The 21,236-nt window shown below is 61.1% G+C and overlaps 1 protein-coding gene across 2 annotated transcripts; it reads left to right on the plus strand.

Moving 5' to 3' along the window:
* Positions 1 to 4,475: 4,475 nt before the first annotated feature.
* Positions 4,476 to 21,194, plus strand: PLCB3 (phospholipase C beta 3). Of its 2 annotated transcripts, none has more exons than XM_057728330.1 (31): positions 4,476 to 4,717; positions 7,414 to 7,491; positions 7,763 to 7,831; positions 7,921 to 8,061; positions 8,301 to 8,380; positions 8,477 to 8,530; positions 8,621 to 8,696; positions 8,810 to 8,910; positions 9,445 to 9,611; positions 9,688 to 9,834; positions 10,671 to 10,911; positions 11,117 to 11,201; positions 11,277 to 11,463; positions 12,219 to 12,424; positions 13,136 to 13,232; positions 13,312 to 13,396; positions 13,697 to 13,821; positions 14,147 to 14,301; positions 14,381 to 14,542; positions 15,188 to 15,287; positions 15,377 to 15,481; positions 15,681 to 15,772; positions 17,011 to 17,164; positions 17,251 to 17,286; positions 17,380 to 17,572; positions 17,990 to 18,131; positions 18,223 to 18,299; positions 18,397 to 18,486; positions 18,579 to 18,636; positions 18,900 to 18,986; positions 19,075 to 21,194. In XM_057728330.1, exons 1-31 carry the CDS (start codon positions 4,619 to 4,621, stop codon positions 19,276 to 19,278), a joined length of 3,693 nt encoding a protein of 1,230 aa, XP_057584313.1. In that variant the 5' UTR covers positions 4,476 to 4,618; the 3' UTR covers positions 19,279 to 21,194. The 2 variants fall into 2 exon arrangements, with proteins under 2 accessions (XP_057584313.1, XP_057584311.1); XM_057728328.1 differs by having other exon boundaries at positions 17,873 to 18,131; positions 19,075 to 20,036.
* Positions 21,195 to 21,236: the final 42 nt, after the last annotated feature.

Genomic DNA, 21,236 nt, shown 5'->3' on the forward strand with positions numbered 1-21,236 from the left:
AGCAAAAACAGGGGCCGTCTGAGAACGGAGGGGAGTGGGCACTGTATACAGGACAGAGGTCCAAGGAGGAGACGTGGGAGTCCCCTTCTTGGTCCTCCGGCCCTTGGCCAGCGGGGGACGAGCAGGCTTCTTCGCGCGGACAAACACGTGGACCGGGCGGACACGATCCACGGAGTGGAGTGGGGAAGCCAGGCAGGCGCTGCTCAGGTCACCTGACATCCTAGTTGTCGGGGTTCCACGCCCCCCATGATGGAGGCTTAGGTTGCGGGTGAGTTAAGCCTACCGGGCGGCCTGAAGGGCCAGACCCTGGGCGCCACCGCCCACCAGCCAAGATGGCGGCTGGGAACGGAATTATGGGAAATGTAGTTCTCACGGTCCGGCCCCACATGGCCGCCCCTCCCCCGCAGCGGAGCCGGGGCCAGGAAGCACAGAATTTGTTTGGAGCGCCCTCGTAGGGCTGGTCTCCACGGGGCGCGGTCCTCCGTACCCCGCCACCTCCGTGTGTACAAACGGAGGCATAAAGAGCTGGGAAGTGGGGGAGCCGGTACACACGATAATAAAGATAATAACAACAGCTGACCCTAATAAGAGTTCCTACGGTCGGTTCCATAGAGCCGGTTCCGGCGTGAGGGCACCTCACTCGCTCTCCTACAGATCCTCGCTCTGCGGCTGCTTCTGCCCTTCAGACCTCACAGGAGCCTTACGTGGCCCACCTCTCTTAAGCTGACCGTATGTCGCATTCCTGTAGCTGATTTGATTTTCTATATTTCTCTATTTTGAAATAGTGTCTCTTATTCATTTGTTCATTGTCTGTCTCCCATTTTTCGACTATGAGCTCCTTGAGGCCGAGACCTGTCTGGCCCTTGCTTACGGCTGATGCCCATGGTTGAACTTCAGACCTACGTGGATCAGGCAAATTATCTGACTCTTGCTGAACTCTCAGCACCTAGATCAGACTCATAGTAGGTGATCGATAACTACTGGTTGAACAAATGACCGAATGAAAGAATGAATGGCTTCCTTTGTGCCTCCATTTCCTTGGAAGGTTGTGGCAAAGATTAAATAGGAAAATGCATGGAGGTTTCAATGACTGCACCACAGAGGTCATGTCACACAGCCAGATGGAGATGGAGCTCAGCTTGTCTACCCAGGCCCCCTGACACAAAGTCACTACTCATACCACCCCACAAGGCTGTGCCGCTCTGTTTCAGATCATTCCACAGACAGCAGGCTCACCCTCTGCAGTCCCAAGCAGAGTCTCAGGGTCTGAGAGGCTGTAAGTCCCAACCCCTCACAGTTACCCTCTCTCTGGATGCCAGAGAAGCCCCTGCGGTAGATGGGGTTCAGAGAGAGGCTGACACTGGCCTAGGGTCACACAGCTGGTGTTGCAGACAAACTCAAACCCAGGACTTTAGGCTTACCTTGTCTCTGGAGAGAACAGACAATGAGAAGGCAATGGCTGAGAATGGTGTGTGTGGGATTCATGCCAGGTGGGCTCCTCCCTGAGGGGCCTGGGTAGGGGGCAGGTTCCTGAGGCTCAGTGACTGGCTGATACCTCCTTCCTCCCCAGCCCCTCTTCTGGCCTTAGCCTCCCTTTGGCCAGCCTGGGGGGCCAGGGAAGGGCTGACCCTGCTCTAGTGGAGGAGGCAGGACCCACCCTTACTAAGAGAGCCCCATCCCCAATCTGGCCTCAGGCTCTGAGCTTGGCCTGATGGGAGAAGCAATTTACCCAAGTCCAAATTTCCCACCATACCCACCAGGGCGGGTCTGCTCTTTCCGGCACATTGATTCAGGCCTTGAGGGGTTAAGGGTTACCAGGGAGGATATACCATAGCTTGTTGTGGGAATGAAATCTACAGGCAGTAAAGACCTGGGTACCGCCCCAGTTCTGCCCCCCTAGATGTTATGACCCTGAGCAATGATCTTCCTGTCCCTCCTCCCTTCAAGGCTGGTGTGAAGGCCTCCTGGTATGTGCAAATTTCAGATGTCCCCTGAGGGTTCTCTAGGCTGAACAGAGAAGAGCCAGGGATGCTTTTCCTGATTCTCCCTCTCTCTACCTCCTATGTTACCCCCAGGGCACTCCCAGATTCCTGGGGCTGACTCCCCTGTCCGTCCAGTCCCTTCCCATGGCCACCTACCCTGTGAACAGTTAGTGCAGATGGTCATGATGGCCTGCAGCTGTCATGGAGGCTGGGCTCCCCAGCACAGAACCTTGGAGTGGAAGAACTGGGTTCAAATCCTGCCTCTGCCCTAGGCTGAGAGGCCCTGGGCAAGTCACTTACCTACCCAGAGCTTCGTCAAAGGGGCTGATTCTGCTGACTTCTTGTGATGTGGGGCTCAGGTCGGTGCTCCAAGACCATATCCCAGCCCTTGCTTTCGTGCCCCGCACCCTGCCCTTGGGGTCCTGGCCCCCCTCCACCAGAGGGCAGCTAAAGCTGCTTTCAGCACCTCCTTAAAGCAGAGGCCCTAGGGAGGGTCCTGTGGCTGAGACCACTCCCTTAATCAAGGGCAGAGGCCAGAAAGACTGCCTTCCTTCCACCATTACTGCTTGCCGAGAAACCCTATTACCATTACCAAGGCTGGAAGAAAGTGTCCGAGGAGGAAGGAGCCCTCTAATGGGGGTTGTCCTGGCCTCAGGAGACACAGGCATGGAGGGAGAGGGGGAGGGGCTCAGGCCCAGGAAGCAGGTTCCCATCTGGTTTTCCAAGGAGCTGCTGGCTAGAGCTTCTACCTAAGCTCAGGCCCTGACTTCAGGCCCTGCTAACCCTGGCACTAGCTGGCAGACCCCCTGCCCCAGAGCTGATCCAGCCCTTTCCTCCTTCCTCCCCGATATCCCCACAGCCTGCTCTCCATTTCTTAGATATCCAGCTGTCTATACCCAGGGGTAATCTCATACCCTTTGCCTATTTCATCCTCTGACAACCTCCAACTTCTGGACAAGGTGACTGAGGCACAGAGAGACTAGGTTCTGGTGTTAGACTTGAACCCAAGCCAGTGGGAGCAGAGGCCAATCTCTACCCTGCATGGCTCTGCCCAATGAGACCTCCTGGTCCCTGAGTCTCTGACGGGTATGGCTTTGTTGCTCTGGTGAGAGAGGACAAGGATCACAAGTCCTGTCCTCCTTTCTTTGTCTCTTCAAGGGCAAGGAGTAAAGGCAGGACATAAGCAGGGCTTCAAGAGCGAGGGCTGCAATCCTCCTATGAAACTGTGTGACCTTGGGCAAGTCCCTTCCCCTCTCTGGGCCTCAAGTAGAGATAATAATCACATCCCACAGGGCCTCAGCCAAAGCCTAGATCTGTTAGGTTAGAGTTGGCATGCAACATGGTGAGGATTTTGAGAATGGCCAGTGCCAGGCAGGGCTCCCCTTGGGGGTCTGAGAGCCTGGGGCAAAGAGGCCTGTAGGGCTGGCTCCTCCTTGACTGACCCCTCCTCCCCCAGAACCAGCTCCATCTCTTTCTGGGTTTCTAGGTGACTTGGCTGGCCCCTCTGGATGAGTTCTACTTTAAACCTGCTGCTGCTACTGTCTCTGTATTGGGGGGGCTCCCACAGGGGCCCCCAGGCAGGAGCCCCCCCAGCCAAGCCCTGCGGGAGGGGCTGCAGCCCCCACCCATCTCAGTGCCCATGCGCCTTCCCAGCTCCCGTCCCTGGCACGCAGATTTCAGGGCACCTGCTGTGGGCCAGGCGCGGCAGAGCCCCTTCTCAACCCTCCTAGTTCATGGACACCCAGCAGGCTTCTGACCCCTCTGGGCAAACGGCCAGCTCTCCCCTTCCCAGTTTGCAGTCGGGAGCCCCACAGGGACAGGCTCCAGGTTGAGCTGTGGGGGGTCTGCGGAAGAAGAGGGGCGCTGTTCCAGGCTCGCTCTGGAAAGCCAGGGTGCTTGAGTCCTTAAAGGAGGCGGCAGGCGCCCGGCCTCCCCGGGTAGGGACGGGGGAGGGGCGCCTGCCGGCGGGAGGCCCATTAGCTTGCTAATTGCTCCCAGGGAGGGGGGGGAGGCCGAGCTGCTGCAGGAGGGGTGAGGCGACGTGAGGGCAGAGAGAGTGGTGGGAGTGGTTTTTCCAGCACTCAGCTGAGTGCTGCAGGAGTGCGGTGGGTGGCAGGTCTTTGTGCCCCCAGGCCCAAGTCCTGCTCTCCGGTAGTACCCCCGCCCCTGCCCTTCAGAAACCTTAGCAGGCTGACCCCGGCAGGTCTTCAGCAGCGCCCTCTACACCCAGTCCCGCCAGCTGCACCCCAACAGCCTCCCCGTCCCTAAGCGCCCTTCCCCCCACCCCGATCGGTTCAGCTGAACCACCCGCAGCGAAGTGCCGGGGTCCGGGGGTGCCCCTGCCCCATTCCTCCTGTGGCTGCACTCGCCGCCCCGGCCGCCAGGGGGAGCCGACGCGGGGCGGGCGGGCCCGACGCCGTGGGAGGGGGCGGTGCCGCTGCGGCCCCGGCCCCGCCCCCGCCCCGCCCCGGCCGGGCCCCGCCGATTCTCTGGTCTGTCCCGGACTGACTGGCGGGCGGGCGGGCGCTGACGCCGCCGGGCCGGAGCGGGCCGCGCGGGAGCGCGCGGAGGGAGCAGCAGCGCCGTCGGGTCCCCGTCGGGGCTCCGTGGGTCCCCGACCCGCCCCCGGCCCGGCTATGGCGGGAGCCAGGCCCGGCGTCCATGCTCTGCAGCTGGAGCCGCCCACCGTCGTGGAGACCCTGCGGCGCGGGAGTAAGTTCATCAAATGGGACGAGGTAAGTGCAGGGGCGCCCTGCTCCGCCCAGATCCGAGGATTCCCTCACCCCAGCTCCGCCAGACGCCGGGGACCCCCCAGCCCAGACTGGCCTGGCCACCGCGCCCCCCACCCCCCCATCCCAGCCTGGCTGCGCTCCGGAAACTTGAGTCCCCAATCGTCCCTGTAATGAAGACTTTGTCCCCTACCCCCCACCCCAGTCCCTCATCTGCGGAAAATTTGGCATTCATTCCTTGGCCCGGAGATTTCGAACCCCAATAAATCCCAGACCCCGCTTTTCACTCGTCCTTCTCACCTCTCCCTGCCCGTCTAATTCTGGTTCCCCCAACCCTGGCTTGGTGCCCAGACCCCCGCCCGGCACTGCACAGTCTGCCTCAAGAACCATGGCCCCCAGTCTGGCTCAGTGTACCCCGCATCCTGAGTGGATGCCTCTGGGACCCTACTCTTCCCAGTGCCCTAGTCTGAACATTCTTCTCCATTCATCACTTTTTCACCCTATTCTGGCTGGCACCCCTTCGCCCTGCTTCTGGATCCCAGCCCAGCTCCCTGCTCAAGTGGGAGCACCAAGTCACCCCCTAGTGGAGAGTTTGCCCCCCAAGTTCCTCCACCCCGGGGGAACTTTGCTCTCCACTCCTTAGCATCGGGACTTTGAACCCCAATAAATCCTGGCCCCCCCTTTACCTGACCTGCCCCGGGGGCTGCCCAGAGGCCCCGCTCCCACCTGCGGCTCAGAGAGCAGTCCTGCGCCTCACCCTCGTTTTCACACCGCCCCCTCCTCTGCCCCCTGGGCCCCTCCTTCCCCAGGGCTTCCCCCAGCCAGTCTGAGCTTCTTTGCTGCTCCTTCCCAGCCAGGCCTCCGGCCTGGAAGACTCGGCTCCTTTCCGGCTGGGTGGGGCGGGTAGGCCTGGGAGCTGGGGGGAGGGGCTGGGGGCGTGGCCTGAGGTAACAGGTGTGCCGCAGAGGGGTGCCCGGGCGCCCCTGGGGCGAGGGGAGACCCCTCCCCCCAGGCCGGCTTGAAGGGAAAAGTTTCTCGTTTTCCTTCCAGTGTGATAAACCCAAATAAGGAAGTGGGAACAGGGAGAGGGCCCTGGGGGTGGGGTGGGGGTTGCTGACAAGGACTTGGGGCCTGAGAGCCTGGGGACTGGGCTGCCTTTGGAAACCAGACCCCTGAGGAGGGGTAAGGGGAGGCCCTGGGAGCAGTACCCACAGAAGTCCCCCCTCATCACACCCCTGGGGGGCCCTGAGCCCCAGGGCGGGGTTGGTTATCCCAGAGAGGGGCTGAGGATGGGTGTCAGCACAGAGGTGGGGAGGCCCAAGGATCCCAGCAGTTCCCAAGCCTCCTGTCCCCTCTTCTGCGAGAACAACCTCCTGTCCTTTGTAAGCAAAGCCTGAGATGGGCGGGGCTCGTGCAGTCCCCATTCTCCCAGAAGCTGGAAACTGAGTCTGAAGAATGGAGACTAATTCCAGGCCCCACAGTGGGGTTGCGGCTGAGGCCAGGAACTGGGAGTCTGGCAGGGGTCCTGGTTCCCTGCTTCCTAAACCTTGGGACTCTGGAGCCACACTACTTGCATGCAAATCTTGGCTTCTCTTCTTGACTTTAGGCAAGCTAGGTAGTCTCTCTGTGCCTCAGTCTTTTCACCTGTAAGATGGGAAGAACAGTAGCGCAAACCTCACAGGCTGTTAGAACAAAGTGAGCTCCTAGATACTGAGTGCTTAGACCTGTACCTGGCAAACAGTAGGGACAGCTTGAGGGTGAGCTGTTGTACTGACCATGTGATCGTTCTCCAGAGAGCACCAGCCACCAGCTTAGGGGCGGCCCCAAGGTGAGACAGGGTTTTCTTCTGGCCTGGGGCAGGAGAGTTCTACATGTGGTCACTTGGTCATTTGGGCCCTGGCTGAGTCTAAGCCTCCAGTGACACCCCCCACCCCCACCCCCTGCCGCCACTGCTGGTCCTGAGTCACACAAGGTGGCCCTTCCCAGAAAATGGGGCCAGTGCACCCTTTTCTGCCCTCCCGCCAGCCAGGGCTGTTTGAGCGAGGACAGAATTTACTGTCTGGTCCTGAGGGCAGGGGGAGTCCCATTCCAAGGGGATTTGGTCTTTGCTCGGTAAGATGGGGTGAGACTCGAAGCTGTGGGACTCCAGGGGAGCGTAGGGTGGGGGGTAATGGACTTTGAAGCAGATGTAAGGGGTTGTCATAAGGACCTGAGTGACACAGAAGGACCACGGGGGTCAGGCTTTCAAACCTTTTCTTTCATTCCATAAATATGCCCAAGAGGGCTGTGGTGGGGCTTCAGCTACCAGGGAGCTCTCAGACCTTATGAGAAAACTGAGCCCAGGGTTGGGGTCTGGGGAGCCCTCCCCAAGGAGGCAGGTCAGATTTCATGGGTAGAGAAGGAAGAGAGGATATCTTTGCAAAGGAGCAATGGTGCAAAAACTGGAGGTGGGGAAAGGGTAGATAGTGGTCCATGTGACAGAGTCTTAGGGCAAGAGAGAGGTGGGGCTGGGAGGGGCCTAGGACCTCAGCTTTGTCCTGAGGATTGGAGGGAGCCACAAAGGACCTACGGGCTGCCTGAGGCTTCCTCTTTGCTCACTGGCAGAAAGACTGGGGGAAGGGGGGGAATGGCCCCAGGGGGTCCAGGGACCAAACCTGGGCAGCAGCCCTCTCCCTGACCCCTGCCCTCCATCTCATTCCCAGGAGTCCTCCAGTCGGAACCTGGTGACCCTGCGCGTGGACCCCAATGGCTTCTTCCTGTACTGGACAGGACCCAACATGGTGAGGGATGGTGCTGGTGCAGCTTGCTCCGGTCCAGGGCCCCCACCCCAGACCCCTGAAATCACCCCCAGCCCCTGCCGATGGGCGTGGGTCCCCACTACTGCCTGACCTCCCCCATGGTTCCCTGGACAGGAAGTGCTAAGGGGTGGGGGGTGCTAAGACGGGGGCTACAGCAGGGGGTGGACACTCCCTGGCCTTGGTGGGGAGCTTGGGGGCTCCCAGCTCTGACCCGGTAGCCTCTCAGACCTGCTTTGGCATCTGGTTTCCCCAGGAGGTGGACACACTGGACATCAGTTCCATCAGGGACACGAGGACGGGCCGTTACGCCCGCCTGCCTAAGGTGAGAGATGTGGGCCCAGGACTCAGGATGGGAGTGAGGCCATGGGGGATGGGGACGACCCTCTTCATCCTTGGCTCTCCTCCATGCAGGACCCCAAGATCCGGGAGGTGTTGGGCTTTGGGGGCCCTGATGCCCGGTTGGAGGAGAAGTTGATGACAGTGGTGGCCGGGCCAGACCCGGTGAATACCACATTCTTGAACTTCATGGCCGTGCAGGATGACACAGCCAAGGTGGGCTGAGATTGATGGCTTGGCCTGGGGGAGCTGCCACCTCACTTGCTGAGTCAACCATCACTTAGTAGGCACCTGTTGTATACTAGGCTGTCCTCTGACCCTGTTTCTAATCATCCTCTGACAAAGCGGTATTTAAGCACTTATTGTGTACCAGACCTAGTTCTGGGCATGAGCTGTGGCTGGGTCAGCCCCTCTGTCCCCTACTCACCCCCTCCCCCTGGCTCCTGACCCCTCAGGTCTGGTCTGAGGAGCTGTTCAAGCTGGCTATGAACATCCTGGCTCAGAATGCCTCCCGGAACACCTTCTTGCGCAAAGCGTGAGCCTTGAGCCTGCCCCAGGGCGGCAGAGGGGCGGGTGCATCGCGGGTTCGGGTGGCTGTTCCCGGGCATGACCCTTCCACCTGTTTCCCCAGATACACAAAGCTGAAGCTTCAGGTGAACCAGGATGGACGGATCCCAGTCAAGAAGTGAGCACCCCTCTCCCTCAGCACCTTCTCTGCTGCTCTGACCTTGGTGACCTTTGCCCCCACTGACCCTAACCTCTCCCATCTGCTCAGCATCCTGAAGATGTTCTCAGCAGACAAGAAGCGGGTGGAAACTGCGCTGGAATCCTGTGGCCTCAATTTCAACCGGGTGAGGGAGCTGGAGACAGGGGCCGGGGCAGGGGCGGGGGTGTGGTCACGGTGGGCACCTGCTCTTTGAGGGCTGCTGTCCCTGGGTTCTCACCCTCCACTCCTGGCCCCTAGAGCGAGTCCATCCGGCCTGACGAGTTTTCCTTGGAAATCTTTGAGCGGTTCCTGAACAAGCTGTGTCTGCGGCCAGACATTGACAAGATCCTGCTGGAGATGTGAGCAGGGCTGGGCCTGCCTCCCAGCCCCCCATGCGCCGTGTCTGGCCTCTGCCGGCGTTCCTTCCAGTCCAGGGAGGGGAAGCGGAGCTGTCGAGGGTCTCTGCATGCTGGGGCTGTGGCTGCGCTCGGAGCTGTCTGGCCTGGGGTTCTGCTGCGGACCGTTGTATGCTGACCCTTAGCCGGGGTTGCTGTCGTCTGTCCACGCTGGGGATGAGGACCCCGTGGCTCCGATGTGTTGTGGGCGAGGTCTGGAGCTGAGATTGGATCCAGGATCTGGAAGCATAGTGTGGTGTGGGGTGGTGGGCCAAGCACTTGGTGGCTTCCAAAGCCCTTGCTGATACCCATGCCAGCACCAAGTGGGCAGGAGGGCAGATGGGAAAACTGAGGCCCAGCGGGGTCAGCGACTTGTCCAAGTCCCAGTCCAAGTGTTGTGGAGCCAGGCACAGGTCTTCCCACTCCTTCTCCCAGGTTGAGGGTTTGGAGCAGGGGCCAGTGCAGCTCCAGCCTCATTCCACTTCCCGCCCCCTCCAGAGGCGCCAAGGGCAAACCATACCTGACGTTGGAGCAGCTCATGGACTTCATCAACCAGAAGCAGCGGGACCCGAGGCTCAATGAAGTGCTGTACCCGCCTCTGCGGCCCTCCCAGGCCCGGCTGCTGATCGAGAAGTATGAACCCAACCGGCAGTTCCTGGAGCGAGGTGAGCTGGCATAGGAGCTGGGGGCCAGGCACTAGGGCCCCAGCTGACCCTGCTGACCCCCGCCCTCTGCCCCCAGACCAGATGTCCATGGAGGGCTTCAGCCGCTACCTGGGAGGTGAGGAGAACGGCATCCTGCCCCTAGAGGCCCTGGATCTGAGTGCAGACATGACCCAGCCACTGAGCGCCTACTTCATCAACTCATCACACAACACCTATCTCACGGGTGAGCGAGCCCATCCTAGCGCGACCTCTGCCCTCTGCCCTCTGGCCCTTAGACGGCCTTCCTCCTTTTGGGGTGGCCCGTGCTAGGGATGCAGGCAGGAAACAGCCTGCCCTGAGGAGTGGGCTTCTCTGCATGGTCCGGGGAGGCTTCCCCAGTGGGGGGGAAGGAACAGCCTGTGTGTAGACCTGAAGCAGGAGACTACTTGGTGCACTTAAGCAGAAAGGAGGCTGAGAGGTGTGGTGGGGCGGGGCCTGGGGCAGGTAGAGATGAGAGGGACCCTGGGGGCACAGAAGGAATGGGAGGAATTTGGACGGATCCTAAGTGAATGGGCAGGCTCCTTGCAAGGTGTTAAGCAGGGGGAGGTGATGTGACCTGGTATGTTTTTAGAAGGATGACGCCAGGTGCTCCACAGAGATTGGATGGGAGACGGGGAGGGGCCTGCTGTCCCCAGGAGGAGGTGGTGAAGGTTGTTTCAGGGCAGCAGCCGTGGAGGGAGGAGAGGGAAGCGAGGGGCCATGGGGGTGTTGGGGATGACTCCGCGGTTCAGGCGGGTGGGATGCAGGGTGGTGGGTGTTTATCTGAGAGAGGGTGAGACCTGGAGGAGGCACCAACCTGTCCGATGCCGATTCTGCCTGGCTTTGGGACTCTGGGGAGAGATGGTGCTGGTTCCACAGTGAATTAAGGAGTGATCAGAAGCTGGCCAGACAGAGCGTGGCAGGCCCAGGCCACCCCCGGGGCTCCGCGTCCCCAGCTCGGCCCGGTTCAGTGCAGGCCTGGGGAGGAGGGCGAGGAGCCAGGCTGGCTGGGTGGCCGTGGTGACAGAGCCTCGCCGCCAGCGGGGCAGCTGGCTGGAACCTCGTCGGTGGAGATGTACCGGCAGGCGCTGCTGTGGGGCTGCCGCTGCGTGGAACTGGACGTATGGAAAGGGCGGCCGCCCGAGGAGGAGCCCTTCATCACCCACGGCTTCACCATGACCACGGAGGTGCCGCTGCGAGACGTGCTCGAGGCCATCGCGGAGACCGCCTTCAAGACCTCGCCCTACCCTGTCATCCTCTCCTTTGAGAACCATGTGGACTCGTGAGTGGGCCCCTGACCCTGGGACCCCAATCTCGGCCCGGGGACCCCTGATGACCCAGAAACAGCCACCTCACCATGACACTGTTGGACTGCTCCTGGGACCTCTGACCCTGGGACCTTTCACTGACCCTGCCAGTCTTTGATCCTCCCTGGGGACCTCAGCATCACCCCCAGGAACCTCTTACCTCTGACCTTGGCCCCACAGGGCAAAGCAGCAGGCCAAGATGGCCGAGTACTGCCGCTCCATCTTTGGGGACGCGCTGCTCATCGACCCCCTGGACAAGTACCCGGTACGGAGCCGGGAGCCAGGGCAGGGCATGGGGGTGAGGGCGCCCAGCAGGCCCTGACCTGTCTGTGCCCACCAGCTGGCCCCGGGCGTCCCCCTGCCCAGCCCCCAGGACCTCATGGGCCGCATCCTGGTGAAGAACAAGAAGCGGCACCGGCCCAGCACCGGCGTCCCCGACAGCTCCGTGCGCAAGCGGCCGCTGGAGCAGAGCAACTCGGCCCTGAGCGAGAGCTCTGCCGCCACCGAGCCCTCCTCGCCCCAGCTTGGTACGGCCTGGCCCAGCCTTTGACCCCAGTCCTGCCGCTCACCTTCCACTTCACTGAGCTTAGCCCTCCCTAGGGACTCCCTCCCCCGCAAACCGCTCATCACCTCTCAGCTGAGTATGGGACCTCTGACCCCTGACCCCAGTGCTCACCTCACTGAATTACACCCCCGTTGGATCTGGTTCCATCCACCTCCTGACCCCTCAGTCTCAGCCTCCACCTAGCACCTCACAGAGCCCTCCCCTTCAACCAGGTTGTGACTCTGACCTCTGACCTCAGTGAACCACCTCTCTCCTGAGAGTCCGCGTCTGCCCACCCAGCTGGTTCTAATCTCAGCTCGCTCTGGACCTCTCACTTTATTGAGGTCCACCTTACATCCACCCCCTGGCTGCTCACCTCACTAAACCCCCTTGTTGGGTGTGGCCCTAACTGACCCCTGACTTGGAACCCACCTTGTCATCCTTAACCCCCGCTGTTGAGACTGTCATACCCCAGTTCGCACCCTTCTGAGCCAGCTGCCTGCCTCCCTGATGGATATAAGTCTGGACCCTGACCTTTGACCTTTGACTACTCTACACTATCACTGGGTTTGATCCCATCCAACTCCTGACCTCCCCCCTCTCCCCCAGCCACACTGCCCTGAGAGTACCCCTTGACTCTGTGAGTCACCTCTGCACACACTGAGCACAACCCCTCCTGGCTCCTGTGTGTCAGTGCACGCCCTGACCCCTGACCCCCTGTGGCCTTGTCCTCTGCAGGGTCCCCCAGCTCTGACAGCTGCCCAGGCCTGAGCAATGGGGAGGAGGTGGGCCTTGAGAAGCCCAGCTTGGAGCCTCAGAAGTCTCTGGGTGAGGAGGGTTTGCCGCGGGGCCCTGATGCCCTTGGATCTGCCTACCGTGAGGATGAGGAAGAGGATGAGGAAGAGGAGGAACAGACGGACCCCAAAAAGCCGACCACGGATGAGGTCAGGGCTGCAGGCAGGAAGAGGGGGTGACAGCATGTCTTCACTTCCCAAGTGTCTGCCAAGGCCTGGCACTGCCAGGCACAGCACCGGGCGCTGGGTCTGCCCGCCATGTTATCCCCGCCCTCCCCAAGTTCAGAGCGGGGTGTGTGTGGAATGGGGGAGGGGGTCTCAGATAAACAACGATGGAAGCAAGTGTGAAATTTTGTTCAGGACGTGGGCGGGGAGGGGTGAATTAGGGTGCAGAACTTGGGGGAGAAGGGGGAGTCAGGCCGTGGCAGGGTCATTGGGTGAGCAGACCTGAGGAAGAGGGAACACTGTGTGCAAAGGCCCTGTGGCAGGGCCAGAGAGTGGAGGGGGCAGGGGCAGAGCAAGAGAGGGAGTGCTGAGTTCTGAGGAGAGGAGGTGACAGAAAAGGTCAGTCCTGAGCCTGGGTTTGGGAGGGGCCCAGAGTGGGGGAAGGGTGTGGGCAGGGGTGGCTGACTTCACGTCGCAAGGGTTGAGTTTCAGGCTCTTGTGAGCCACCCTGGCAAGGTGGGACCAAGACTGACAGGCCATGGCTGGGCTGGGGTCTTTGCTGAGAGCCACTGGGCAATGTGATGGCAGGGCTAGGAAGAGGGTCAGCACCTCCTTTGTGGTGGGGGGCAGGTGAGGGAACTTCCAGCTGATAACTGGGGGCCGTGGGACCACTGACTCTGCATTTGGGGGCCACAGGGTACCGCCAGCAGTGAGGTCAATGCCACTGAGGAAATGTCGACACTCGTCAACTACATCGAGCCTGTCAAGTTCAAGTCCTTCGAGGCTGCTCGCAGTGAGTGGGGTGAGAAGGGGAGGAGTGGGAGGCAGTCTGGCCCTGCCAGGCCTGACCCCCTCCCACCCCCACACCGCAGAGAGGAACAAGTGCTTTGAGATGTCGTCTTTCGTGGAGACCAAAGCCATGGAGCAACTGACCAAGAGCCCCCTAGAGTTCGTGGAGTATCCTTCCGCGTTGCTGGGGCTGGCGGGGTGCGGCTGCTCGCCTGGAGGCTGGCTCGGATTGTTCTGACCCCACTTGTACCACCTGCGCAGGGGCCTGACACTCTAGCTCCCCGGTCTGGGTCTCGAGCGGGCCTCGGAGGCCGCGCAGGGCCTGGGCCGAGAAGCGGGGAGGCTGAGGGGCAGCTTGACCCAAGGCTGGGGGGTGGCTTCACAGGAGCCAAGGATGGGCCTGGAGCACTGGGCTCGAGACAGGAGGCGGGGCCCGTACCCGGCGTGGCCCCTGACTGCCAACCTCAGATACAACAAGCAGCAGCTCAGCCGCATCTACCCCAAGGGCACGCGCGTGGACTCGTCCAACTACATGCCCCAGCTCTTCTGGAACGTGGGCTGCCAGCTCGTTGCGCTCAACTTCCAGACGCTGGGTGAGTGCTGGCCTGCCTTGACTCTCGACCTCTGGCCCCCAGCCTCACTGACTTCTGCCCCGCGACTCTGTTAATTTTGACCGAAGGGACCTCTGGCTGTATCTAATCCTAGATCCCCACACCCAGCCGAGACCTCGGCTGACCCGACCTCCTGACCTTGGCTAATCCTAGACCCTTCCCCGTGTCTGATCTTTCCTGCGTCTGGATCCTCGGTGCCATTTGATCTGCCCTTGACGACTCCTGGTCCCCCCTGCTCGGCACTGTCCTTCCTGACGCCTGACACCACTCGACCTGCTGAGCCTCGCCTTTCCCATGTTGCCCCCAGATGTGGCGATGCAGCTCAACGCGGGCGTGTTCGAGTACAACGGGCGCAGTGGCTACCTGCTCAAGCCCGAGTTCATGCGGCGGCCGGACAAGTCCTTTGACCCCTTCACCGAGGTCATCGTGGATGGCATCGTGGCCAATGCCGTGCGGGTCAAGGTGGGGCCAGGGAGGGCTCAGGTCGGGGCGTCCTGGGGGTGGGTCTCTCAGCAGCCACCTCACCCTCCTGGCCCCCCAGGTGATCTCGGGGCAGTTCCTGTCCGACAGGAAGGTGGGCATCTACGTGGAAGTGGACATGTTCGGCCTCCCCGTTGACACGAGGCGCAAGTACCGCACGCGGACCTCTCAGGGGAATTCGTTCAATCCCGTGTGGGATGAGGAGCCCTTCGACTTCCCCAAGGTGAGCCCTGCATTTGCACTCTCCTCGGGCACAGGCAGCTCTAGCCCAGACCTGCCGGGCTCTCTTGGTGGGGGGACGGGAACCAGGAGCACTGGTGGCGGTCAGGCATCTAAAGGTGGGGGTGCCTGTCACCTCCAGGCCCCACCCCAGGTCCTGCCTGTCCCAGTGTGAGCCTCGCACTCCCTGCCCTCTGTGAGGTGAGAGGAGAGAACACAAAGCTGAGACAGCAGGAGGTCCTGTAGTCCCTGTGGGCACAGCCCACCCCATCTCCCAGGCAGGAGGGACTTGCCACAAGCTCACCCCAGCTTCTCCCTGCCTCCCAAATGAATGGGCCCTCTGCAGCCCGCTGGGGTGGGGTGTGGCCTCCAGGCCCAGATGCATGGCTCACTCCAGTTTCTAAGCTGGCAGTGACCAGACCTGTCCCACCATAGCAGTACCTGCAGGGGTCCGTCTGTTCTCTTGACTTAGGGCTCTGGTGGATGGCAGCCATCTCTTTGGCCAGATCACAGAGGCTTGGGTCCACCACTGGCTCAGTGGTGATGGTGACTGATGGTCAGTGGTTGGGTCAGATTGTCCAAGGGCCCACTCTGGGTGTCGGCCTTGGTGGCTTGGTCCGCCGTGGCTCAGACCAGTCTGGGCCCTCAGGTGGTGCTGCCCACGCTGGCTTCACTGCGCATCGCGGCCTTTGAGGAGGGTGGCAAGTTCGTGGGGCACCGGATCCTGCCTGTCTCTGCCATCCGCTCAGGTGAGGCCACTTGGGCTCTGGGCAGCATGGGGGGCAGGGTGTGTGGAGGCCTATCGGGGCCCAGCCACCTTGCCCTCCTGCCCCCGCAGGGTACCACTACATCTGCCTGCGGAATGAGGCCAACCAGCCACTGTGCCTGCCGGCCCTGCTGATCTACACTGAGGCCTCCGACTACATCCCCGATGACCACCAGGGTGAGCTGGAGGGAGCTGGGGGGGGGGTGGGCAGGCCAGGCACGGTGGGGGACAAGGACACCACCAGGGCCTGGTGGCCCCAACTGAGGGTGGTAAACAGATCTGAGGGTGGCTTGTGGTCCCTCCGTGATGCCAGAGCCAGGGAAGGTGTGGCCCCGGGGTTCTATCTCTAAGCCCTTTGCCCTCTGCCCCCACCCAGACTATGCAGAGGCCCTGATCAACCCCATCAAGCATGTCAGCCTGATGGACCAGAGGGCCAAGCAGCTGGCCGCCCTCATTGGGGAGAGTGAGGTGAGCTGGGGCAGTCGGGGGCAGGCAGGAGGCAGCAGGGCTCAGGCTTACCTGGACCCTGGGGTCGGGGTCGGGAGGTGCGATGGGGTGGTGAGGGCTGACCTCTGGGCCAGAGGCGCTGGTGGAGAAGCCCCCTGCAGCCTTCTCTGCCCTCCTCCACCTGCACCATCCCATGCCAATCCCAGGTGGTAGCCTGGCTCTTCTCCCCTAGTGGGGCTGTGCCCTGCCTGCTGCAAAGGCCAGCTTCATGCATTTACCCACACCGCTGTTTCTCCAACCCTGGGCTCCGCTTCCAACGCTGGCCTTTCTGCCACACTGCACAGCTGGCCATGGGGCTTCTGGGCTCTCTTGTTCAATAGGCTCAACAGCCTTGAGATGCTCTCCCCATTTTAAGGAGCTGGAAACCACCCCTTTTGCATGAGAAAGACCTTCAGGACCATTTTGGGCTAGAATTCTTCCAGCTGCCAGCGGGTTCGAAGCCAGGGTGCAGGATTCAGCCACTTCACCAGGGCAGTTGGAAGCGCTAAAAGCGTTTAAAACGTGGGTCCTGGGAGCCATGAGATAGGCAGTGGTTTCTGCGGGGAGGGGTCAGGAGCAGGGGCTCGCCGCACATCTAGACCCGATCCCGCGGGGCCCTGCGGCAGGCAGGGAGGAGAGGAGGCTGCCTGGAGCTGTTAGCAGGAGAGGCTGGTGCCCACTCTGCGGTCATTTCCTTCGCTGATTTAATCAGGAGCTAAGCAACGAGGAAGATGAGCAGCTGTGGGTAAGGGTGGAGGGGGACTCGGAGAGGGGAGGAAACTTGGGGCTGGGCCAAGGCTTTCCAGAACAATCTGGAAGTTCCTAAGCATATGCAATGAGGCCTGGCATCCTAGAGACTCAATCTCACGTTATCTTCTTCACATCCCATATGGAAAGAGGGGTTAGAAATGCTTATTTGATGCCTCTTATTGTCATGGAGTTGTCCCAACAGCGCTACATTACAGATGAGAAGTTCAGGGCCAGACGGGCTGAGAGAGGTTGTGAAGGACAGAAGGGTCTGGAGAGGGGGAGTTCCCTGGCCGTCCAGTGGCTGGGACTCTGCACGTCACTGTCGAGGGCCCGGGTTCAATCCCTGGTCAGGGAACTAAGAACTCACATGCTGTGTGGCATGGCCAAAAAAAAAAAGAAAGAAAAAGAAGGGTCTGGAGAGAACAGCATTTCTGGAAAGAGCATAGAGCATTCTATTTTCTCTCCTCCAGGCTCAGGCTGGCCCGGAGACAAGCCAGGAGACCCAGTCTCAGCAGCCGGGGTCCCAACTGACCCCAAACCCCACACCCAGCCCACTGGATGCCTCCCTCCGCCGGCCCCCAGGCCCCACCACCTCCCCCAGCAGCTCCTCCATCGGCAGCCCAGGTAAGGGGGCGGCCTGGTGGGGGCAGAGGGGAGCGGCTCCGCCCTTCTCTCCTCCAGCTTCTCACAGCCTTGCCTCTGCCCTCCAGGTCAGCGCGATGATCTCATTGCCAGCATCCTCTCAGGTAGGGGGCGGGCCCGTTCCAGGGGCGGGGCTACTCCTGCAGGGTCTGTCGGCACCAGGCCAGCCCAGCCCACCTTTACTCTGCTGCCCTCAGAGGTGGCCCCCACCCCGCTGGATGAGCTCCGAGGCCACAAGGCCCTGGTAAAGCTCCGGAGCCGGCAAGAGCGGGACTTTCGGGAGATACACAAGAAGCATCAGCGGAAGGCGATTGCCCTCACACGCCGGTTGCTCGACAGCCTGGCCCAAGCCCGGGCCGAGAACAGGTGCCAGCACCGGCCGGGTGTCCTGTGAGTATCCAGCCTGCCTGCCTGCCAGTGTGCTGTGGGCATGGAAGTGGATACGGGGGTGTGTGTGCACCTGGGTTTCTGTACTAGGCGGGTGTAGAGGGATGGCCAAGGGCTGCCCCTGGACCCCCAGGGCGGAGGGTTTGGTGCAAAGAAGACAGAGAAGTCTGGGTCCCACGCTCTTTCTGCCAGGGAGCGATACCCTTTTCAAAGTCCCCATAAAAGCTTGTTTCCAGAGACTGCTGCCCAAACAGGCTCCCAACATTTGGGTGGAGCTAACGGGCCTCCTTATTGGCATAACAGATCCCACCCCCGGGCTGGCATCTGCCATTGCCTGCTGGGATGTGCCCTGTCCCCCTGCCCTCCCAGCCCAAGCCCACGTGACGACCTGAGCATCACCCAGAGGGGTTCTCCCCACAGAGGCGGGGAGGATGAGAGGGAGGAGGACGAAGAGGTGAAGAGGTATCAAGAGTTCCAAAAGAAACAGGTGCAGTGCCTGCTGGAGCTGAGGGAGGCCCAGGTGGACACAGAGGCCGAGCGGAGGCTGGAGCACCTGAGACAGGTGAGGGGGATGTGTGGCGGTGGGGGAGAGCCTGCCTCCTAAGACAGGTCTGTCACAGCCCGCGTCACCTGTCGGTCACCTGTGTCTGTAGGCTCAGCTGAGGCTCAGGGAGATTGTCATGGATGCTCACACAGCTCAGTTCAAGAGACTGAAGGAGACGAACGAGAGGTGAAGGCAGAGGGGGGAGTACTCCGTGGTGCCAGGAGGCGGGCAGAGACCCCAGTCCTGCCACTGACCCTTCCTCTTCCCCCACTGGCTCCTCCAGGGAGAAGAAGGAGCTGCAGAAGATCCTGGACAGGAAGCGCCACAACAGTATCTCAGAGGCCAAGACCAGGGAGAAACATAAGAAGGAGGCGTAAGGGCATTGGGGCCGGGAGCCATTTGGGCACTGGGCAGGCCGGGCCGGGTGCCTGGGCACTGAGCCCATCCTCCGTTGTTTCTGTGCAGGGAACTGACAGAGATTAACCGTCGGCACATCACTGAGTCAGTCAACTCCATCCGTCGGGTGAGTGAAGCCCAGGTGCCACGCTAGCCCACTCCTGTTCCTTCAGTGACGGTAGACCTGTATCCTGGGTGCCAGCCTGGTGCTGTGTTGTCCTAGAGCGACTTCTAGAGCCTTTTCCTTTGGGTCTGGAACATTTGCCATATCAGGACCCTGGCCACACAACCCCGGGAGCCTACGCCTGCCTGACTTCTATGCCCAGGCAGAGCCCTGGGGTCAGGGCCCCTCCCTTGGAGACCTCTGGCTGAGCCCTTGCCCCCCAACAGCTGGAGGAGGCCCAGAAGCAGCGGCAGGAACGCCTTGTGGCTGCGCAGCAGCAGATCCTCCAGCAGCTGACGGAAGAGGAGCCCAAGGTGAGCGCTTGGGTGAGGGGAAGGCGGGCAGCAGGCAGGTGGAGTGCCGGCTGGCTTGGCCTCACCTGTGATACTCCTCCTCATGCAGCTTCTGGCCCAGCTGGCCCAGGAGTGTCAGGAGCAGCGGGAGAGGCTGCCCCAGGAGATCCGCTGGAGCCTGCTCGGCGAGGCGCCAGAGGGACTGGGGGACGGGCACCTGGTGGCCTGTGCCAGCAACGGTCACGCGCCTGGGAGCAGCGGGCACCTGTCCGGCGCTGACTCGGAGAGCCAAGAGGAGACCACGAAGCTCTGAACTGGCTGAGGTGGCCGCCAGGCCAGGGCGGGAGCTGGGAGGCGGGCAGGAGGCGAAGACACTAAATGTTTTTTTTTTTTTTTAACTTTTTATCTTTAGAAATTTTATTTTTTTAAATCGGGGCGAGCACCCCACACTAACTCCCTTCCTCTACCCTCCTGGGGCCTCATTAGTCCCCAGCCCCTCCTTCCTGCCCTCAGTCCTAGGGAAGGTGCTGGATGGGTCACTCTGGGCCAGAAGGGCCTCACCCCCATGACACCCACACCCTAGAGTGGGAGTCGTCTCCCTCACTTCCCCAGGGAACAGTGGGTGGAGGCTTCAAGCTCCGGGAAGTCGGGGTCACATTCTTTCTCTATCCTTTGGGGATTTTTTTTACATGAATAAAAGTGGATTTCAGGGACCCTGTGTGCAGTGTGGTTTGGGGTGGGCCAGTGCTGGAGAGGACTCTGAGCCCTAGATCTGGCTCTGCTACTTCTGGAGCCTCAGTTTTCTCATCTATAAAATGGGCTTGTGGGTTTAGGTCAGGCCCCCAACGAAGGGTTGCTGGGTTTCAACCTTGAGACCTCCTTGCCCAGGAACTGCCTGCAGATGTTCCCAGTGACCTGACCTCAGAGGCCCTCTGGCCTCCCCCAGGCTTTCCAGCCTCTATGCCCTCTGCCCTGGGCTATCACTCCTGCTCCTCCCTTCACCCCCCACTACGTTTCTCCCTCCTGGGCTCTTCTTGTCCTCCCTTCACAGAGGCTCAGGCCTCTGCTTCAGGAAGCCTCCCCTGCCCCCCCTTCCTGTTGCCTGATATGACCCAAGCACCCAGCATCTTCCGCTGAGGCTGCTTCTCTGGGCCACACAGGCAGTTGACTGTATTGGGGGATGGACCTGCTAGGGGTGGAGCTGGGCATCTCAGAACCTGCCCACCATCAGGGGACCTGAGCTCTCAGCAATAGGGGGGAAGTGGATGGGCCTGGAAGTGACCCTTGGGAGAAAGGAAGCTGACAGTCACAGACACTCGCAGGGGCTAGGAGACGTGGCATCCCCCTCATCCCTGTGAGGGAGATGTTATGCCTGTTTTGCAGGTGAGGAAACTGAGGCCACAACTAAGTCAAGACGTCCTGACCTGGAGGCAGGGTGGGCCTGGACCCTCTATGGCAGACTGTCTTCGGCCAGCCTGGAGGACCTGCTCCACGCCTCCCCCTCCTGCCCTGGGACAGCATGGAGTGGCAGAGACCCCGCAACGAGGGTGCGGCTGGGTTCTGCAGCAGGGTTAGGCTGGCACTTCTTCAAGGCCTCTCCCGGCTTCCTGGAGCTTCCTGGGCTGACTGCCTCCCTCCTCCAGAGGAAGGCTGACTCTTATCTGGGCTTATCTCCTGCCAACTGAGTGTTTTCTTTCTTTGTTTTTGCTGCAACCTCAGGCAAACAGAAGGGGTGGGGAGGCCAGAGACACAGGGCTTCCAAAAGCAGGGCCTTCCCAGGATTGGGGACCTCTACCTTGGGCCCTGCTCCCTTAGGGTCAATACCATCAGGCCTGGGCCTTCCCTGCTTATGTGGTCAGGTCTTGTTCTAGCCCCAAATCTGCCCCGCCCAGGCCCCTCAGCAGCTGACTCCCACCTTCCTGACTCCACACATAAACACTGGATGTCAGTCCCCGGGTCCTCAAAGACCCCATCCTTCCATGGGTTTATTCTTTTATCTACTGGGAATAACAGCCCCCACCCCCATCTCAAGTCCCAGCTGTAGCTCACCTCCTCCCTGAAGCCCTCCCTGACTTTCCCCTGCCAGAGGGAGCTGCCCTCTCTCCGCTTCCAGGTCCCTGTCATAGCCCTCGGCTGGCGGCTGGCGGTAACTCCACTGCGAGAGGCTGGCTCTCCCCTGGCCAGGAAGCTTGGGAGAGCTGGGGCTGTGGCTAATTTGTCTCTGCGAACCTAATACAAAGCGCTGACTGGTCTGTAGGGGGCGCCAATAAA

Source organism: Hippopotamus amphibius, chromosome 3 (genome assembly GCF_030028045.1).
Source record: "Hippopotamus amphibius kiboko isolate mHipAmp2 chromosome 3, mHipAmp2.hap2, whole genome shotgun sequence".
Lineage (NCBI taxonomy): Eukaryota > Metazoa > Chordata > Mammalia > Artiodactyla > Hippopotamidae > Hippopotamus > Hippopotamus amphibius.

Coding starts and splice junctions, on each gene's coding strand:
- PLCB3 (XM_057728328.1), top strand. CDS start 4,619: ATGGCGGGAGCCAGGCCCGGCGTCCATGCTCTGCAGCTGGAGCCGCCC. Junction 4,718..7,413: donor AGTTCATCAAATGGGACGAG/GTAAGTGCAGGG, acceptor TCTCATTCCCAG/GAGTCCTCCAGTCGGAACCT. Junction 14,543..15,187: donor AGCCCTTCGACTTCCCCAAG/GTGAGCCCTGCA, acceptor CTGGGCCCTCAG/GTGGTGCTGCCCACGCTGGC.